At 35.1% G+C, this 18,400-nt stretch overlaps 1 protein-coding gene across 5 annotated transcripts in view; it reads right to left on the bottom strand.

Moving 5' to 3' along the window:
- SS18 (SS18 subunit of BAF chromatin remodeling complex) overlaps positions 1-18,400 on the bottom strand; it is an 84,750-nt gene that overhangs the window by 15,003 nt on the left and 51,347 nt on the right. For 3 of the 5 annotated variants that reach the window (XM_025886607.2, XM_025886606.2, XM_025886608.2), the window contains exons 6-10: positions 10,768-10,935; positions 10,006-10,110; positions 6,864-6,956; positions 6,034-6,156; positions 3,624-3,757 (exon numbers count right to left, since the gene is read on the bottom strand). In XM_025886607.2, the coding sequence (XP_025742392.1) occupies positions 3,624-3,757; positions 6,034-6,156; positions 6,864-6,956; positions 10,006-10,110; positions 10,768-10,935 (623 nt within the window). The remainder of the gene's footprint in view (positions 1-3,623; positions 3,758-6,033; positions 6,157-6,863; positions 6,957-10,005; positions 10,111-10,767; positions 10,936-18,400) is intronic. The other 2 variants (XM_025886610.2, XM_025886611.2) reach the window with 2 other exon arrangements.

Below are 18,400 nucleotides of genomic sequence, written 5' to 3'. Positions count from 1 at the left end.
GATCATGACCTGAGCTGAAATCAAGAATCAGATGCTCAACTGACTGAGACACCCAGGCGCCCCAAGGATGTTACTATTTTAGATAGGTAGACCATGAAGGACTCCGTGATATGACATGGTGACAGATCAGAGCAGAGATTGGAAGAAAGTGAGGAAGGAAGCCACACACTGGTTCTGAGGGAGAAATATACCTGATGTGTATGAGAACAGCAAGCAAGCCAAGGTGACTGAAGCAACTGAATGAGGGCAGCTATAAATACAGAGATGAGGTGGTGGAACAGGTGGGGGGGCACAAGTCATACAAGGCTTTGTAGGTCATAATAAGATCTGGCCTTCACTGACTGAAGTCACCACAGGGCTTTGAGCAGTGGCTTTAAAAGCATCTAATGTTTTTAAAAGATCATTCTGGGTCCTATGTGGAGCATATCCTATAGCGGAGCTAGGATGACAGCAGGAAGACCAGGAAGGAAGATATTGCAATAGTCCAAGTGACTGACAATTGGAACTTTGACTTGGGTAAGAGCAGGAGATTGTAAAAAACAGCTACATACTGGACAGATTTTGAAGGAAGAGGTGATGAGATTTGCTGGTTGACAAGACGTAGATCTGCAAAAATGAGGGGAGCCAAGATGACTCCAGAACTGAGGAACTGAAAGAATCAAGCTGCTGTTACTGAGGCAGAAAAAAATGATGGAGAAGCAACAGCCTCTAGCAATGATTTCTCTCTCAATTCTCCCCCTCTTTTAGATCATCCTGCACATTGCTACAAGAGTCATCTGCCTAAACCACTATAATTAGATTACTGTTGGATTAAGAATATATATTAGTTTTCTATTCCCTTCACTATCTTGAAGAGGTGAACTACTTTCCCTAAAATGAAAAGACCAACAAGCGTTTGGGTTGGGGGATACAGATAAGGTGAAACCCACGATGACTGTGGAAGACTATTAACACTAGAGTAGCTAAGATGGTCCCCTCCTCATAGCCTTTTCTAGTGGGGAAGAAGATATGGCTGGCATCTATCCAAATGTTTTTATCTATAGTACCATCCCAAATTCCTAAGTAGTTCAGGGGGTGGAATAATTATAATAAAAGAGGTAAGTATATCATATGTCTATCATATATACAATACCACACATAATATCACATATGTTTACCAAGTGCCAGGCATAGCTAATATTTTATATGTATCATTTAAAACCCTTTATAGGCTCCAAATGATGTCAGGATAAAGTCCAAGTCCCCTAACATGCTTATAAGAGTCCTTCTAATCTAAACTTTAACTTCTCTCTCCAATCTTGCCTCTCCCTCCCCATGCTTCTGCTTTACTCAACCACACTACCTTAATGCTAGTCCTTTGTGAATACACTTCTTTCTGACTAGAATACCCCTCCCTCCTCTATGTCTACTTGTCTAATACCTACTCATCCTTGGGCCCTCACACTAATACAATACTTCCCAAAGAACATTTTTTCTACTGTCTACATTAAGAGCCCACTTTCACAAAAATCTTGCCTTTCTTCACCCAGGTATTTCTCACACTATATTATATCATCTGCTTATTTGTCTGGATCCCGTCTAGACTTAAGTTCACAAAGGCAGAATTTATGTTTATCTTATTTCCCAATGTACCCCGATTTTAGGTATCTAGCATATAAATATTGCTCAAGAAACATCTACTTAATGACTGACGTTAAGCTTAGGGGATTTAGAAATATGTCATTTAGGGAGAATATGGTTAATTCAGTCCATGACATGCTAAAGTTGACAGAAATAGCAAGACACCCAAAGAGAGATGTTCCATACACAGCTGAAAAAAATGGAGCTGAAGTTGGGTTGCAAAGGGTGGGCTGAGGGTACTGAAAATAAAAGACTGGGTGAATAGAGAGACCAAGAAAAACAACGAGCCAAGGATTGATATCTGGATAAAAGAAAGATGAGAAACAAGTGAAAAAATAAAGAAGGAATTACTGGAAATATAAGAGAAACAAAAAAAGCACAGTAATCAGAAGCTAAACAAAACCATTCAAAAAGGAAAATAGGAACATGTGTCAAATTGACTTTACAAGAAAGACCAAGATATTTAACTGCTCCACCAGGGCGCCTGGGTGGCTTAGTCGGTTAAGCATCTGACACTTGACTTCAGCTCAGGTCATGACGTCAGAGTCGTGGGATGGAGCCCCGGGTCAGGCTCCACGCTCAGCAGAGTCTGCTGGAGATTCTCTCTCTCTGCCCCTCCCCTCACTCTAAATAAATACATAAATACATACATACATAAATAAATTATAAATGAATGAATGAATAAATAAATAAATAAATAAAGTCTTTTAAAAAAAGATTGCTCCACCAGCCATAGGGACCATTCTGTTTTACTCCTTTAGGACCTAATATAGTGTCCAGCACATATAGAAAATTAATAAATATTTGCTGACTGAGGGGATAAATGATCAGAAGCTCACTTTTTAAAAAGTTAACTTGTAAATTAGAATGAGCCTAAATCTTGCTGTCAGGAATCTTGCCCTGAGTCATTAGCCAAGACTTTTTCACTTTTAAAACTTAAATAAAATGCCTACCTCATCCTTTGATTTAGTATTAGTGGATTTTTTTGAAAAAATATTACTCATCTGTCCTTACCCTTTTAGTTTAAGTCTCTTCTAACTCTTTTATCTTTATCACTGACATAGGAAGTGTCAGTACAACGGGCAGTGGGCTTAAGAGAGCACTGATAAAAGAACTGCTCACGCCCCAAGTTCTAATTAGTACTGCACTGAGTTGTTCCTCAACCAGATCATCACGTACAAAAAAAAATAACCTATTTTGGGTAGCTTAAGTAGTGAGCAGACCAGATTATCCTCACTAGAAAGTCATGAGACAATACTGAAATCAATCTAAACAAACTGTCAACTTAATAAATCATTTTCATTATAATTTAGACTGCATATAGTAACAAGATTCACAAAACAATGATGTGGCACAGATTATTAAGTCTGAAAGTTTACTGATAAAAAGAAGGAACTTAAGTAAATCCTAGGTTCAAAAGAATACAGTCATCTTAGAATGAGATACGTCTCTACATATATGAAAATAGAAAGAAAGAGAACAGGAGATAAAGATTATTAATACTTGAGATAATGAATATGTGCATGAAAGGAGGCATCAGAGACAGGAGATGAATATGAACTGAAAGAGGACAGACACCAAGGATGTGGAGGAAGTGCAGTGGATATGCCGAAGTTAAGATGAGAACTATGAAGAGCACTGACACAGATGGACTACAGGTTAGTAAACAGGAGGGAGATCAGAGAAATTAGGAGCCTTAGAATAGAGAATGATGTTTGTAATACCTACAGGAAGTCTGCCTGGGGAAAGACCAGAGGGAGAGAAAGAGAATATGAATGAATATGAATGAATGCTGGTGCCCAGAGATAAGACAAGTTTTATATGTTACTGTAACTATGATCAACTCTGCTAGCATTCTATGAAAAAGACTTAAAAGTAAATTTTTTTTTGTTAACTCATATGCTATGAACAGGAGGAGGGAAAAACGAGCCTTCAAGTGAAAAACACCCTACTGAAGACTGAACAAACAATGGGGCAGTCAAACAGTTGGCCAAATAACTTACCTGGTCATATCCATAAGGCCTCTGCTGTGGCGGCTGTGGTGGTCCAGGCTGTGTTGGTCTATAACCCCCATACTGCTGACCTTGTCCTTGTGGATAGTTAGGGTACTGAGGACCTGGACCACCCTGCGAAGGACCTGCCAAATAATTAACACAAACAAAAACCCAGATATAAGCATAACTCCCCGAACGGTTTAGAACTAGATGCTATTATGTTTTTATATCTAAACAAAAAAGGATAGTTTGGCATCCTGATCTTCTCAAATACTTTTTGAAATAAATTCCACAGGTTGTAAGAGTGGAAATATTGTAAGGATGCCACCATGTATAAGATGTTTTGATTCGGTGTAACTAACTAGTAAGCCATGTGTTAGCCATAAAAAAAAAAATTTTTTTTTAATGAGTAAAAGAGACTCAGGAGTTGTGAAGCAGGTTAATTCTATGGTATTTAGGAAATTCATCTACACCTCTACTAGAAAGTAACCAGTATAAGCAACAGATAAAAGAAGAAGCAAGAAGCAGATTCAAATTAAAATACAGAAATAATTTCTAAATAAAGTTTGGGAATGAATGATATTTATAGCTGTATGATTCTAGATTTATACTTGCAATCCCCAAAAAAATCACAAAGAAAAATTTTCCATGTAAATTCTAGATTTATATTTGCAATCACCAAAAGAATGCTTTATGTTTTGCATTGGTAAACTTACTATCACAATATTTTCAAACCAAAACTAAAGAAGACTTGAAAAGCCACAGGTTGCATGTGAAAAAACTTGATTCAAAAGTTATATTCTGTGTACCAATCACCTTTAATACTTAACCCATAAAAATGAGTGATTTCCAATTCCAGAGATGGCAAGGGACTAATTTGGCTTGCCCAACAAATATGTCTGTTTCATAAATCCCACTACTGCCTATTGTAAAGAATGCTTTATAAAGCATAAGCTGAAAAGCTTTGACACTTAAATGTTTTCTATCATAGCCATTCAAAATCTGCCACTAAAAAAAAAAACTGATGGCAGAGGAAAATGTCAAAAGAGAATAAATTTCCAAGCGTAAATAAATTCCATCAGCCTATTATTTATTTAATTATTATACATTCAATTTTTAAAACTCTAAATTTTCTATTAGAAGAAAGTACGACAACAGAAGCCTATGAATAAGCAAAATGGGAACTTCTTTGGGATTCCCAATGTCTAACCAAACAGCATTTAACTACTTAAACTGAAAATATTGTTTCATTTACTCTTTCTTCCCATTGACAATATTTGTATCAATGAATTTACTTGATTTAACCACACCATATTTGTTTTCATGTAAACACAATAAAACCAGAATACTTATTTAAAATACAGATTTTCGATGGTCATGAAACGAAAATTGCCACTTGAGAAGAGCAAGAAAGTGCCCTTGTAAAAACAAGAAATCCATGGAATATTTCTAAAGTCATATCTCAAGTTAGGGAACCAGAACTTATCAGTTTGGGGGGAAATACCTGGCTCCCAATACCTGACTAAATTTTAATGCATACTTTGAAGGCACAAGAGAATTTCAGCCTGATCCTGGTTCTTAGATTTGCAATGACGGGTAGAGAGAGGTGCCCATAGTAATCACAGAGTTTAAAACTAATGGATAAAAACAGTGACATTACTGACGTAAAAAAGAGACCATGTTAGCAAGAGAAGACGTCAGATTAATAAGCCGTTACTTCTCTAACATTAGACCCACACTTTCCTATATATAAAGTAGTGACAGTAGCTTAAAATTTAAGAATGAGATATCAGGTCCTTATCATCCCCCACTCCCTATCTAATGAAGTTATTGAAAGCGAGATATCCAGCTACTAGATCTTATAGTGAGTATATAATAAGAAAATATGGCTACACTTCCCCAAACGCTATAAGATACATAACAGCAATAAATACACCTCTATGGATGTGTATATTGCTATTTAATCAAAGAATGACAAAAACATTTTCTTTATGCATTCCAAATCTCATTTGTACTCTAAAAATCAATGTTATTTTTCATAGTAAGAGTCATTAGTTTTAGAAATAAATTTGCTAAGCGGATTATGTAGATAAGGCTAATAATCACCCAATTCATCAGTTTTCCAAGCACATACAAAGCTACTGGGTGGTCATGAATGCCAAAGAAGTTTAAGAATTCATTTAAGAACTCATTTTAAATTGATTACATACCTTACCTTTGGTCAATGAACCATCTCTAGTTTATGTTTCTTTTTAAATGAATTACTAGTTTACCTGAGGAAAACATTTTAAAGAAACACTCCAGTAATAGACTGAGCTAAAGAACTGTTAGAAAAATAAACATTAAATATTCACTTCAATATTTCAAAGAGCAATCATCACATTTTTTGTGACAAAAATAAACTGCAAAAAGCTATTACCATAGCCCTGCTGCTGTCCTGGATAGCCCTGCTGCCCCGGATACTGCTGTTGCTGGGGCGGATATCCCTGTTGGGGAGGTGGTCCTTGGTAGGCATCTTGCTGTTGGCCATATTGTGAATTTCCTACAGGATAATTGGAGAAGAGAAAAAAGAAACTGAGAAGTTCGCTTAATTAACTTTTTTACTCTAAGATGCATAGCCAACAACACAAGAACAAAATGAAATGCCATATTGATTTTTGAAAGTTAACAAAACAAAGAAAAAACTCAAACCAAACAGAAGGATTTCGGCCAAACAAACTGCAGTTAAAGCCAATTTTGCAAGGTTGAACTGCAGCATTTTCAGCGTCTCTGCCATACGAGCATTACATTTACTGGAACATCACAGTCATAAGATCATGACTATGCTAAATAAAATAAAAAAGACAAAATTAAAGACAGCTACAAGAGCACACACTAGCTACACAAGATCAGCAAGCTGTTTCCTAAAGGCACTATACTTATATGTAAAATTATACATATGTAAACACACACAAGAAAAAAAAATTGGATCGATGGATTTGTGTTCAAATAGAAAATTTCCACTGAGGAAAAATTATTTGTAAATGTTTTAGTCTTTTTATTGTTGTTAGAAATGGCAAGTCATGGTTATACATTTTAAATATTTGTAAGGAAATTATTTTGAATGTTCTGGGCTCCCTGTAACTTTCAAGACAGCCAGCAACTAGTATTCTACAAGAGCTTTGCATGGGTAGAAGTTGTCTTATGCAAGAATTTGCATTCCTGTAGAAGGGGATATATATGTGTATGTGTGTGAAGGTATATAGATACCTCCTTCGTAGTAATGTTGTGAGGAATCCTCATAAGGCCTATCGTAGCCTTGTTCAGGATACGACGGTTGCTGATAACCGTAATCATTATGACCTACATCAATTCGACAAGAGACAGGAAGAAACGTTAATGGCCACTGAGTGAAAACCCTAAATATATTTAAACTTTCAGATAAAATTGAAAAAAAGAAAAAGAAATGGAAATACATAAAAAATAATTTCATTTGCATTAGCCAAATATTTACCAATGTGATTGTTTTCATATTGAGATAACGTGCAAATTTCTTAAAAGCAAAAAACAGTTTTAGAAACATTACACTTAGTCTTAACTGATAATCCTCATCAAGGGGGGAAAAAAACTTTATCTTCAATTTTTTTTTTAAAAAGAGAATGAAAGCTTTAGGCCTTTCACATGTAAATAACTTGAATTAGAATGAACAAAGAAAGCAATTATCACATTTTGTCAAACACCTGTTCTGCTGGTCGCCAATTCCACAGCATATGCTAAAACAATGCAAAATATAATAAAGCTCCATAAGTTTTTTCCCCTGAAAGAAACTGAAACAAATTTTTCACATTCTATTTACTTGCATAAAGTATATGTATCTTATAAAGGTATTTTCAGATACAATATTATTGCTCAATGCTGCCATTCTAGAAGCCTTTAGAAAATATTTCTAGAGTATCATGAACATACACCTTCAAAAAATTAATACTGTGTCAAGTACTAGGGCACACCTTTAGTTTTAAGGCTCAATAAATTTTATGACTGGACTTTAATGAAAATCAATAGTCTAGTTCTTTCAACTAAGTTGCACTAAGAGAATGCAGGAAATGACGTTTCAGTTAGCTAAAATCTAAACTAAATTTTAAAAGAATACCTAATTAAGAAGAGGCATACACTTATGAATAAATGTTATATTCAGTGTTCTAGGATTCCAACGTTCCCAAACCACCTCATAAATATCCACATTAAGGGTTGGCAAACTATGGCCTGCAATATAAATATGGCCAGTGGCCTGTTTTTGTATATAAAGTTTTACTGGAACACAGGCATGCCTATTCACATTTTCTATACCGGTTTTCATGCTATGACAAGGGTTCAGTAGTTGAGACCAAGACCTATGGCCTGCAAAGACTAAAATATTTACTCTCTGGCTCTTTACCGAGAAAAGTTTGCCAACTCCTATCTACATATTTACTGGCATAAATATCTGAATGATAATAAGAAAATATCCAATGCTGTTTAAGAAAATTGTTGTTATAGGGCGCCTGGGTGGCTCAGTTGGTTAAGCGACTGCCTTCGGCTCAGGTCATGATCCTGGAGTCCCGGGATCGAGTCCCGCATCAGGCTCCCTGCTCAGCGGGGAGTCTGCTTCTCCCTCTGACCCTCTTCCCTCTCGCGCTCTCTATCTCTCATTCTCTCTCTCTCAAATAAATAAATAAAATCTTAAAAAAAAAAAGAAAATTGTTGTTATAAATGGAATACTCTACGTAAATATCAGAAAAATTATTAATATACACCTATGCAAAAATGATACCATTTAGATTTTTAAATCTCCTGATGTGATAAATAATTTACATAACCTTAAAGATCTGATATACATAAAAATAACATATCTATCTATCTTGGGTAGAAAGGTCATATTTGCAACAATACACATTTCACATTTCAGGAAATACTCAGGACCAAAATAACAATGTCAAATTCATCTCAATTATGTAAAATCCATTTTAAAAATTAAAACTACTGTTTACTTTCAACATTTACTTTCAGACTTCCTAATACATAAAATCTGACAAACTAGATTTCACTTCTTTAAAATACCCACAGTCTATAAACATACTGAAGTTTTTCATTTAAAAAAATCTTAATATCTACATATGAAAGAAAAATGAAAAAAAAAAAAACTCCAACATGCTGACTAATTCAGGGCAAGAAAACCTGAGATTTAAAAAAGATGTCATTTTCTAACAAGAAATATTCATATATATCATCACTAACGAACAATTATCATATGCAAAATTCTGCAGATGAGTGAATTCTCTGCCTATATAGGCAGAGCCTCTTCAGTAAAAACCAAAGTCCTTAAACCGATATACCTTTATGCTTTATACATTAACAAAAAAATGGCAAGCTAAATGATTTTTTTAAATACACCAGGTTATATCTTCTTAACTAGTCTACATTAGCTTTGAGTCGACAGTCCCAACACTTTAGCTTTTAATAGTTTCTCCAAGTTCCTCTGTTAAGTAGTTCACCTTAAATATACGAAGGGAGCTTACTGGATAAATGAAGATTTTGACAAAGCCTTTCATAATAAGACAAATCATACTGTTATGTGAATAGCTACCTCTAATTTATCACAGTTTTATATGTTTGGATTATTTTTTCCTCCACAATGTATCATAAAATTTTCAAACATACAGAAAAACTGAAAGAACTCTACAGTGAAAGCCTACTTATGCTTGGGTCATTACCAAGTGCAGTACATCTTTAGTGACCACTTTTTCACAAGCTACCTTCCCACTAAAAAAAATACCATTAAACTAAATAATTAAAATTAAAATCTTGTTTCCAAATGCTTTTCCTATCCTATCAACTCTATGCACAGCTGTATCATGGATATAATACACCTTCCAAATTTTTTCAGATGCAAATGCTAATGTATATAAACCACAGTTCTTTGAGAAGTACTTAACATTAACTAAAGTGATAAAACCTGGAAAAATACTCGAAAACTAGATCTTCCATGTATTTATACCATGAATAAAAGTAAACCAATGGGTGAATTTTATAGTATGTGAATTATCTCAATAAAGCAGTTATTAAAAAAGTTAAGTAACATTTGCTTTGGTTCAAATGAACAATTCAAAACATAAAAGGATCCTCTTTTATAGAAGAAGGGATTCCAATGACAAAATGTGATTCCTGATGGTACTAATATGGAATATATAAACAAAATATACTTTGAAATGGATTATAAACTAATGCGATCACTGGTGCTTTTATTAAAGTGTTTCTAAATTTAGAAGAAACCTATTGTTAGTTTCTTCATCCTCATTAAAATGTTTTGAACAGCTATCTACATTAATCTTGGGCAGGGATAGAAAATGGGAAAATTAACATTAGGAGAGATTACCATCAGGGTAATATTGCTGGTTCATGCCTTCTGGAGGACCTTGTCCACCATGACTGTATTGGTCCCCATAATAGTCTTCCTGGCCTGAGTACTGCTGTGGTGGGCCTGAAAAACCACAACCAGTCAAGAGGTAAATAATTTGTTCTCTAGGTCATCAAAGGCTTTCTTTCTAATCTGATATCATAAGAGATTATTTCTCACCTGTAGATTCCCCTCCCATGCTCTGGCATTTGAGATACTTTTAACTATTCTTATACACACACACAGATACACAAACACACAGCAATACCACATTACATTTCACAAAAATTGTTACGACCATACACGCAGTAGTATCTAACAATATACCAAGTTAAAAAAACAAATACTGACTTCTTAAAAAGAGGTTCAAACTAGTGGAAAATTATCTTCTTTTTGATATTAGAGCAGTTTGGAATAAACTAGGGTTTGTTTCTGACCATATATCAAGTAACTTTTCAAAATTAAAACAGTATCTTCTGTTTATATTAGTGAGCTTTTGATATAAAATTTAATTATATAACCTTTTCCCAGGAAAGGATAAAAGAAAGCTATGTAATAGGAAGTTCCTATCCACTTCATGACCCCTACTATATCCACCACCTTTTAGAAAAAAAATATGATAATCATAAAAATCAAGAAACAAAAAGCCCTGACTTTGCCTACATGAAAAGTTTATTAAAATAAAGTCTTTCAACTACTGTTATTTATATTAAGCAGAAAATCTCCCAAATGTAATCTTACCCTGTTGAGGTGGTCTATAAGGAGGAATCTGCCTCTGACCCATCATATGATTGCCTTGGTTAACTTGACCCATCATTCCCATAGGGGGCTGCTGGCCTTGATAATGCTGCCCACCTCCCTGTGGTATATTGTATTGCTGAGAAGGAGGCTGCTGATGCATCATTGGACCTGAAAGCAGACAAAAAATTATGCACATAATTTTTATGCATATAATTTTAACACCTTAAGAGAAATGCAAAAACCTTGTCATATAACCCCCAAAATATATAATGTATTGTAATGAAAACTGACTTCAAGTAATAAAAACAAATCTTTCAATTGAAGTTCATATGCCAGAAATAATCTGCAAACAAAGGAAAACAACCCATTGTAGTTGATTTAAAATCTCCTGGAAGAGTATTCTAGTAATTTTTTAAAAAGCAAAGTGAATACAATGTATGAACGACCTGAATGTATTTTTTTTTATTATATACTATATAACATTTATCTACACAATTCTTCTGGGAAAAACAGAATCCTTAAGCTATACAAGAAAATACACCAAAACAAAGTAAACTTCACAAATTCACACAGCAAATCAGTGGTCAAACCAAGGGAAAGATATCTGATTTCTGGATACCGATTTTTTTCTCCTTTTTTCAATGCCCACTCATTTCATTATATAATGGTTAATAGGGAAACTACACACTTATAAATATACTTATATCAGTGGAATTTCATAAACTTTAATTTTAGGACAGAATTTTATCTTTTTTTAAAGATTTTATTTATTTGAGAGAGAGAAAGAGAGCACAAGCAGGGACCAGCAGAGGGAGAGGGAGAAGCAGGCTCCCCACTGAGCAAGGAGCCCAACATGGGACTTGATCCCAAGACCCTGAGATCATGACCTAAGCCAAAGGCAGCCGCTTAACCGACTAAGCCACCCAGATGCCCCAGGACAAAATTTTAAAGGGTCTTCTTTCCCTTTTCCAACTGTAAGATTTATAAATGAAAAAAGCTTCCTAAAATCAAAGGGCTGTAGTGCTTCTTAATAAGTTCTAACACACACACAATCAAAAATACCCAGGCAGAAAACTGTAATAAGGCACAGACTCAGATATCAGAACTACAGTCTCCAAAGCAAGCAATGCTGAGGTTGCCAAACTACCTATAGAATTCACAATGGCAATAGTAAAATATATCACATGAAACAATCAACAATGGCCATAAAGTCTGTGTTGCCATTTAACAATGTAAAGAGCTCCTCAGAGGTTCATTGGGTCAAGTTATGGTATGGAGAACTCATCATTCTACCATTATAACCATTACGGTCTCAGAAGTATGTATGAGTCATCCCCTAGTTTACTGCTTAAACAGCTACATACTCCTCCATTACAGACTTACGGACAATTTAAGTACAAAAGGAAAGGATTAGAGGGCTGAGAAAACTTTTACAGGCAAAATTACACAGATGAGCCAAAAGCTCAGTTTATTTAAATAAAAGTTAAAACAAAACATGCTCACGTCTCTTTTATTGACATCTTTTTTTTTTAAAGATTTTATTTATTTATTTAGATGAGAATGTGTGCACGAGCAGGAGTGGGGAGGGTGAGGGAGAGGGACAGAGGGAGAAGGGGAGGGAGAAGCAGACTCCCCTTTGAGCAGGGAGTCAGACAAGGGGCCAGACCATGACCTGAGCCAAAGGGAGACGCCTAACTGACTGAGCCACCCAGGTGCCCCTCTGCGCACTTCTTAAATATATTACTGGCCTACAAAAGCAGCAACATTAGCAGGAAGAATTTAACTCTCTTCCAATTTGAAGAACTGTATTATCTAAAGTATTTTATCAGAGCTCTTTTTCTATTTGCCTTCTTTCACTTTTCTACTTCATTTCAAATCCATTTTTCCTTCTAATTTTATCCTAAATATAAACCTTTCAAAGGTTACTCTAGGACTTTTCTTTCAACAAGGAAAAAAAACTTAATAGTAGGGATAATATGGCTCAGTGGAGAATGGAACACTGCCAGACACACTTTCACACTGATTTCACATAAACTTCAAGCACCAGAGGTAAGGATCCTAATTTCCAAGTTTTTAGCTAAGGAATGCAAAGATCAAGATAATCAACTGGGAACCAGACAAAACACAAGTTTGAAACTAGTTTAATTGAAGTTTTAAAACTGAGTGGCTCAGACAGTTAAACATTGGACTCATTTTTTTAAAGTTTGTTTTTGTTTTGTTTTGTTTTTTGTCAGAGAGAGTGAGCACAAGCAGGGGGAGAGGCACAGGGAGAAACAGGCTCCCCACTGAGCAAGGAGCCCGATGTGGGGCTTGATCCCAGAACCCTGGGATCATGACCTGAGCCGAAAGCAGACACTTAACTGACTGAGCCACCCAGGCGTCCCTAACCGTCAGACTCTTGATCTTAGCTCAGGTCTTGATCTCAGGGTTGGGAGATGGAGCCCCTGGTTGGGCCCACACTGAGTGTGGAGGCTGCTTAAGATTCTTTCTCTCCCCCGCCCTCCCATCCCAACTCATACACACATGCACACATGTACTCTCTCCAAATAAACTAATTTTAAAAACCAGTTTAATTGAGCTTATAATTTTTAAAATATATTTTGTATATAATAAAGTATTGAACACTAGCATGTATAATTTAATAGGCACCACGATTAGACATTTCTATAATTCATTTTCAGTAGATGAAGGTTTTGCCTTGATTCTCTTCTCCAACACTGATTAAAGACCTCTTGTCTTACAGAGGTTTAACTATAAAACTAATGCATATAATATGCATTGGAATCAAAATTTAAAATAAAGGAGGAAGAAAGCAAAAACATAATAGTGGGGGAAATCCAAAAGGATACAATAACAAAAAAATTCTAAGCTTTGCACTAAAGAAGAAAAGTAATTCTAGCTTAAGCCCTAGATAGAAAAAACCATGCCACTTGTGCTTTATCTTTTGGGACTGTCAGCAGTTTCAATCCCAAAGAGCTCAATTACCACCCTTCTTTTATTCTCTGTCACTTCCCTCCCTCTGAGGATCCACAACATCAGTCAGGATCAAGCCTAAAACCACAGAGAATGGAGAAGGATAGCATTGCTAACACATGATGTTTTTTCATCTTTTTCCTTGAAGCCTTACCCCTTAAAAAAAAATTACAACTTCAACTCTGATTGTTTAAGAATAATATTATTTTCCTTATGACAATGAAATATGCTATACTGGCAAATGTCTATTATCCCTTGAGACACTAATGGAAATGAGAGCTGAATCTCAAAAGGTTACCCCAGAATAAGTTCTAAAAGTCTGTACTACAGAGGAAAGACTACAAAATGAGTCTATTATAACCATTTTCTGTAAACAAGGACATAACTCATTACTGTATGGCTTAAAAGTTATTCTTCATCTTTTACATAAATCATTTTTATGCTAAGATGCACTACAAAGTGTGATATTACATACACAAAGATCTTAATGTCTTAATTGTCTACAATACAGTTCATGCAAGTGTTTCCAGAGGACATATAACAAATGTTCATCACAACATTATTTCTTTCCATTGTGAGTTATATACCGAACAGATATTCTATAGAAACAATGTCCTATATCTTAAACATATGTAAAATATTCCCAAGTCACCACGTTTTATATTACTGGAATTCTTTGCTCCAGTGAGATGGTTAATACTTAGCTGTATCTTAAGTTATTGGTCAAAAAAAGAATATTTTGAGACTCAACCAGAAAGATAACATTAAGTTTTAATTAATCTGTGAAAAATTTAGTTATATAATTTTTTAAAAATTCTGTATATATACATACACACATATTTATTCATACATCTTCAAATGCAAACCAATACACTAAAGCTTTATAAATCGTATCATTAATCTATGAATTATTTTAAATAAAGGTTAAAATGACAGCTAACAGTTAATGAGAACTTAGTAGAGGCCAGGTACTAAGTTAAGAGCTTTCTGTCTACTACTTATTCTCCCAAATCCTATGAAACAGGTAATACTATCATAAACTTTACAGGTAAGAAAATGTAATTTAAGGTTTACAAGCATTAAGAATCTTACCTAGAGTTGCACAGCTAGTAAATGATGACAACTGTACAGCCATGCTCATAACCACTATGTGTATCTCCTCTCCAAAGTCAATCATACCTCGCCCATGTAATATCTCCAGGATAACAGTTCTATGTAACATTACTTATAATATACTATCAATAATATATACATATATACACACACACTATAATAGTGATAACAATGCTTCTATATGAATAATATACTAATATAGTATATAATATGTACTAATATAATATACCATAAAATAAAAATCCTAAAATGCAAATCTCTTCATCCCACCTATATCTATATGTTATAAGAATCAGACTATGAAACTGCCTAATACCCTCCAAGCCTAATTTCCAATTCATATTTCACCATCTATTACTCCCATTTTACTACTGTTCCTTAACGTTTTAATCTCAAACGAAACCATTTTTAGCTCTCATTTGAAGGTACTACCAATATTTTATTTGCAAGAAAAAAATCCCTCTATTCTAGCAAACGCAATTTGTTAACCCACTATCTATTAAATAGCCATTTAAAATGAATAGGATTGGGGCACCTGAGTGGTTCAGTCAGTTAAGCATCTGCCTTCGACTCAAGTCATGATCCCAGGGTCCTGGGATCGAGCCCCACATCAGGCTCCCTGCTCAGTAGGGAGCTCTCTCTCTCTCTGTGTCTCTCTGACAAATAAATAAATAAAATCTTTAAAAATAAATAAAAAATAATTTTAAATTAAAAAAATTTTTAAATAAAACGAATATGATTTTTTACTTACCTAAAGTGTACATCTGTCCTCATCAAGAGTTCATAATAAGGCATTTAGATACAATATCAAGGATAAAAGAACAACCAACTAAGAAAATCCCAGAAACTTAGTAGTCACTGTAACTAATGCAAACTTAGCTGAGTTTCCTAGCAGCCAATGAAAAAAACAGAAGCATGACAGATTGCAGCTAGTAAAAAGGACAGTTCATTAAGAGATACAAATTTTTCATAACATGTAATTTTTAGATAAATTTTCATTTAAGTATTAAAAAGTATTAAAACATACTAGTACCAATAACTTTTGTTGTCGTTTCTTCAGTAACACAAACTATCCTTATATACAGTTTCTTATATTAACCATTTCTTTTTTTTTTTTAAGATTTTATTTATTTATTTGATAGAGACACAGCAAGAGAGGGAACACAAGCAGGGGGAGTGGGAGAGGGAGAAGCAGACTTCCCGCTGAGCAGGGAGCCTGATGCGGGGCTCCATCCCAGAACCCTGGGATCATGACCTGAGCCGAAGGCAGACGCTTAACGACTGAGCCACCCAGGCACCCCATATTAACCATTTCTTAAAGCTGTGATTTTTGATCTTGTGTGATTCTGTCCCCAGGAGACATTTTAGCCAATTCTAGAGACATTTTTGGTGGTCACAACTGATATGAGTGGTGGTGCTACTGCCACCTACTGGGTACCAGACAGATATACTGCTAAATATCTCACAAGGCACAGGACATGCCCCCACAACAAATTATGCAGCTCAAAATGTCAACAGTGTTGCGTCAAGAAATCCTGGATTCTCAAGAGCATAATCTTAAATCATAGCATCTCTACAAACTAGTCTGGGAATTAGATTATGTATTTAGCTTTCTGGTGACTGAAAATTTTTAGAAAAGGGATGTATTGTTTAATAAATCCCAAAAAATAAAAGATTGAGCAATTTCTTACAGTTAGACCTCTTACACAGTTTCAACTATACTGTACAGGAAAACGGTCACTGCTAAGCAACTATAGTAATCAACTGAAAGGAACTCCAAAAACCCAAGTAGAAAGCAATGGAGATGGGCTACATTAGAACACACAGCTTTGTGTCACTAAGCAGGAAAGCTGGAAACTTATAACCATCTGGCACTGAAGAAATTATCCTCTCCAGAATAATTCTGAGGGAATGGACTGTGTATAAGAATGACTTAGAATATTTGTTAAAATTTAATTTCTAAAATTTAACCCCAGAGATTCTGGTTTAGCAGGTACAGGACGGGGAACACAGATCTTTTTTAACAACTACCCCAGATGATTCTGATCCCTGTAGTCTCAGGACCACACGCTGAAAAAGAATTCTAAGAGAAAGAATAACCAATCATCCACTTTTATCTTAAAAGAAGCTAGATTATGGTTCATATAAAATGTTTAAATTGGAATAGAACTGTATCCCAGAGGGTACTTAAGATGTTAGCTATAAAATGAATCCAAAGGAGTTTGTTATAAATATATCAAAACTCATCAAATGATACATTTAAGACCTACCCATTTCATTGTATGTAAATGTTACCTAAAGAAAAAAAAATTTAAAAAAATAAAATTTTAAAATGTTAAGCCCTAATGATATACAGACTGAGATGCTAATGGGTAAAGTATACTGATATTTGCAAATTACTCTGAAATGCATTTTGAAAAATATGATGCATTGATAGATTAGTAAATGAACAGATTTTTTTATTTAAAGATTTTATTTACTTATTTGAGAGAGAGAGAGAGAGAGAGAGAGAGAGCACAAGCAGTTGAGAGTGGCAGGCAGAAGGAGAGGGAGAAGCAGGCTCCCCGCTGAGCAAGGAGCCCGATGGGGGGCGTACTCAATCCCAGGACCCTAGGATCATGACCTGAGGGCAGATGCCACCCAGGCACCCCCAGAGAGATAATAAACAAATTTAGTAAAATACTAACTGTAGAATGAAGGTGGGAACTATACAGGTACCATCCTTCAAGCTTCCTGTATGTCTGAATTTTATATAATCAGGTATTGGGAGAAAATTTAAAAATTAATCCTGGAAGAATATATAAAGAATTCTCAAAACTAAACAGTAAAAAAACAAACAATCCAACTAGAAAATGGGCAAAAGACACAATAGAGACATTTCACTCAAGAGGATATACAGATGGCAAATAAGCACATGAAAAGATGTTCAGCATCAGCAGCCATTAGGGAAATGCAAAATAAGACCACAGTGATTTATCTCTATACATTTTCAGAACAGCTAAGATTAAACAAAATATACTGACAATACCAAATGTTGACAAGGATTTGGAGAAAGCAGATCTCTCATACATTGCTGGTGAGAACGTAAAATGATACAGATACTTGAGTAATCTCTCTGGCAGTTTCTAAAAAAAACTAAATGTACACTTACCATATGACCCAGCAACTGCACTCCTGGTATTTATCCCCCCAAAAATGAAAAGTAAAAAAAAAAAAGTGGGATGGCTGGGTGGTTCATTTGGTTAAGCACCCAACTCTTGACTTCAGCTCAGGTCATGATCTCAGGACCATGGCATTGAGCCCTGTGTCAGGCTCCCCACTCAGTGCAAACTCTGCTTCTCTCTCCCTCCCCCCCCACCCCCCCCCCTACTCGCATTCTCTCTCTCTAAATAAATAAATAAATAAATCTTCCAAAAAAATAATCTTAAAAAAAAAAACAAAAGGGTGCCTGGCTGGTTCAGTCAGTGGAGCATGCAACTCTTGATCTCGGCGTTATATGACTTCAAGCCCCACACTGGGTAGAGTTTACTTAAAACAAAAAACAGAA

Source organism: Callorhinus ursinus, unplaced genomic scaffold (genome assembly GCF_003265705.2).
Source record: "Callorhinus ursinus isolate GAN/ISIS: 27379988/994484 unplaced genomic scaffold, GSC_fseal_2.0 scaffold11, whole genome shotgun sequence".
Taxonomy (NCBI): domain Eukaryota; kingdom Metazoa; phylum Chordata; class Mammalia; order Carnivora; family Otariidae; genus Callorhinus; species Callorhinus ursinus.
The sequence above is the reverse complement of the archived record's forward strand: the minus strand, read 5'-3'. Positions and strand labels throughout refer to the sequence as shown.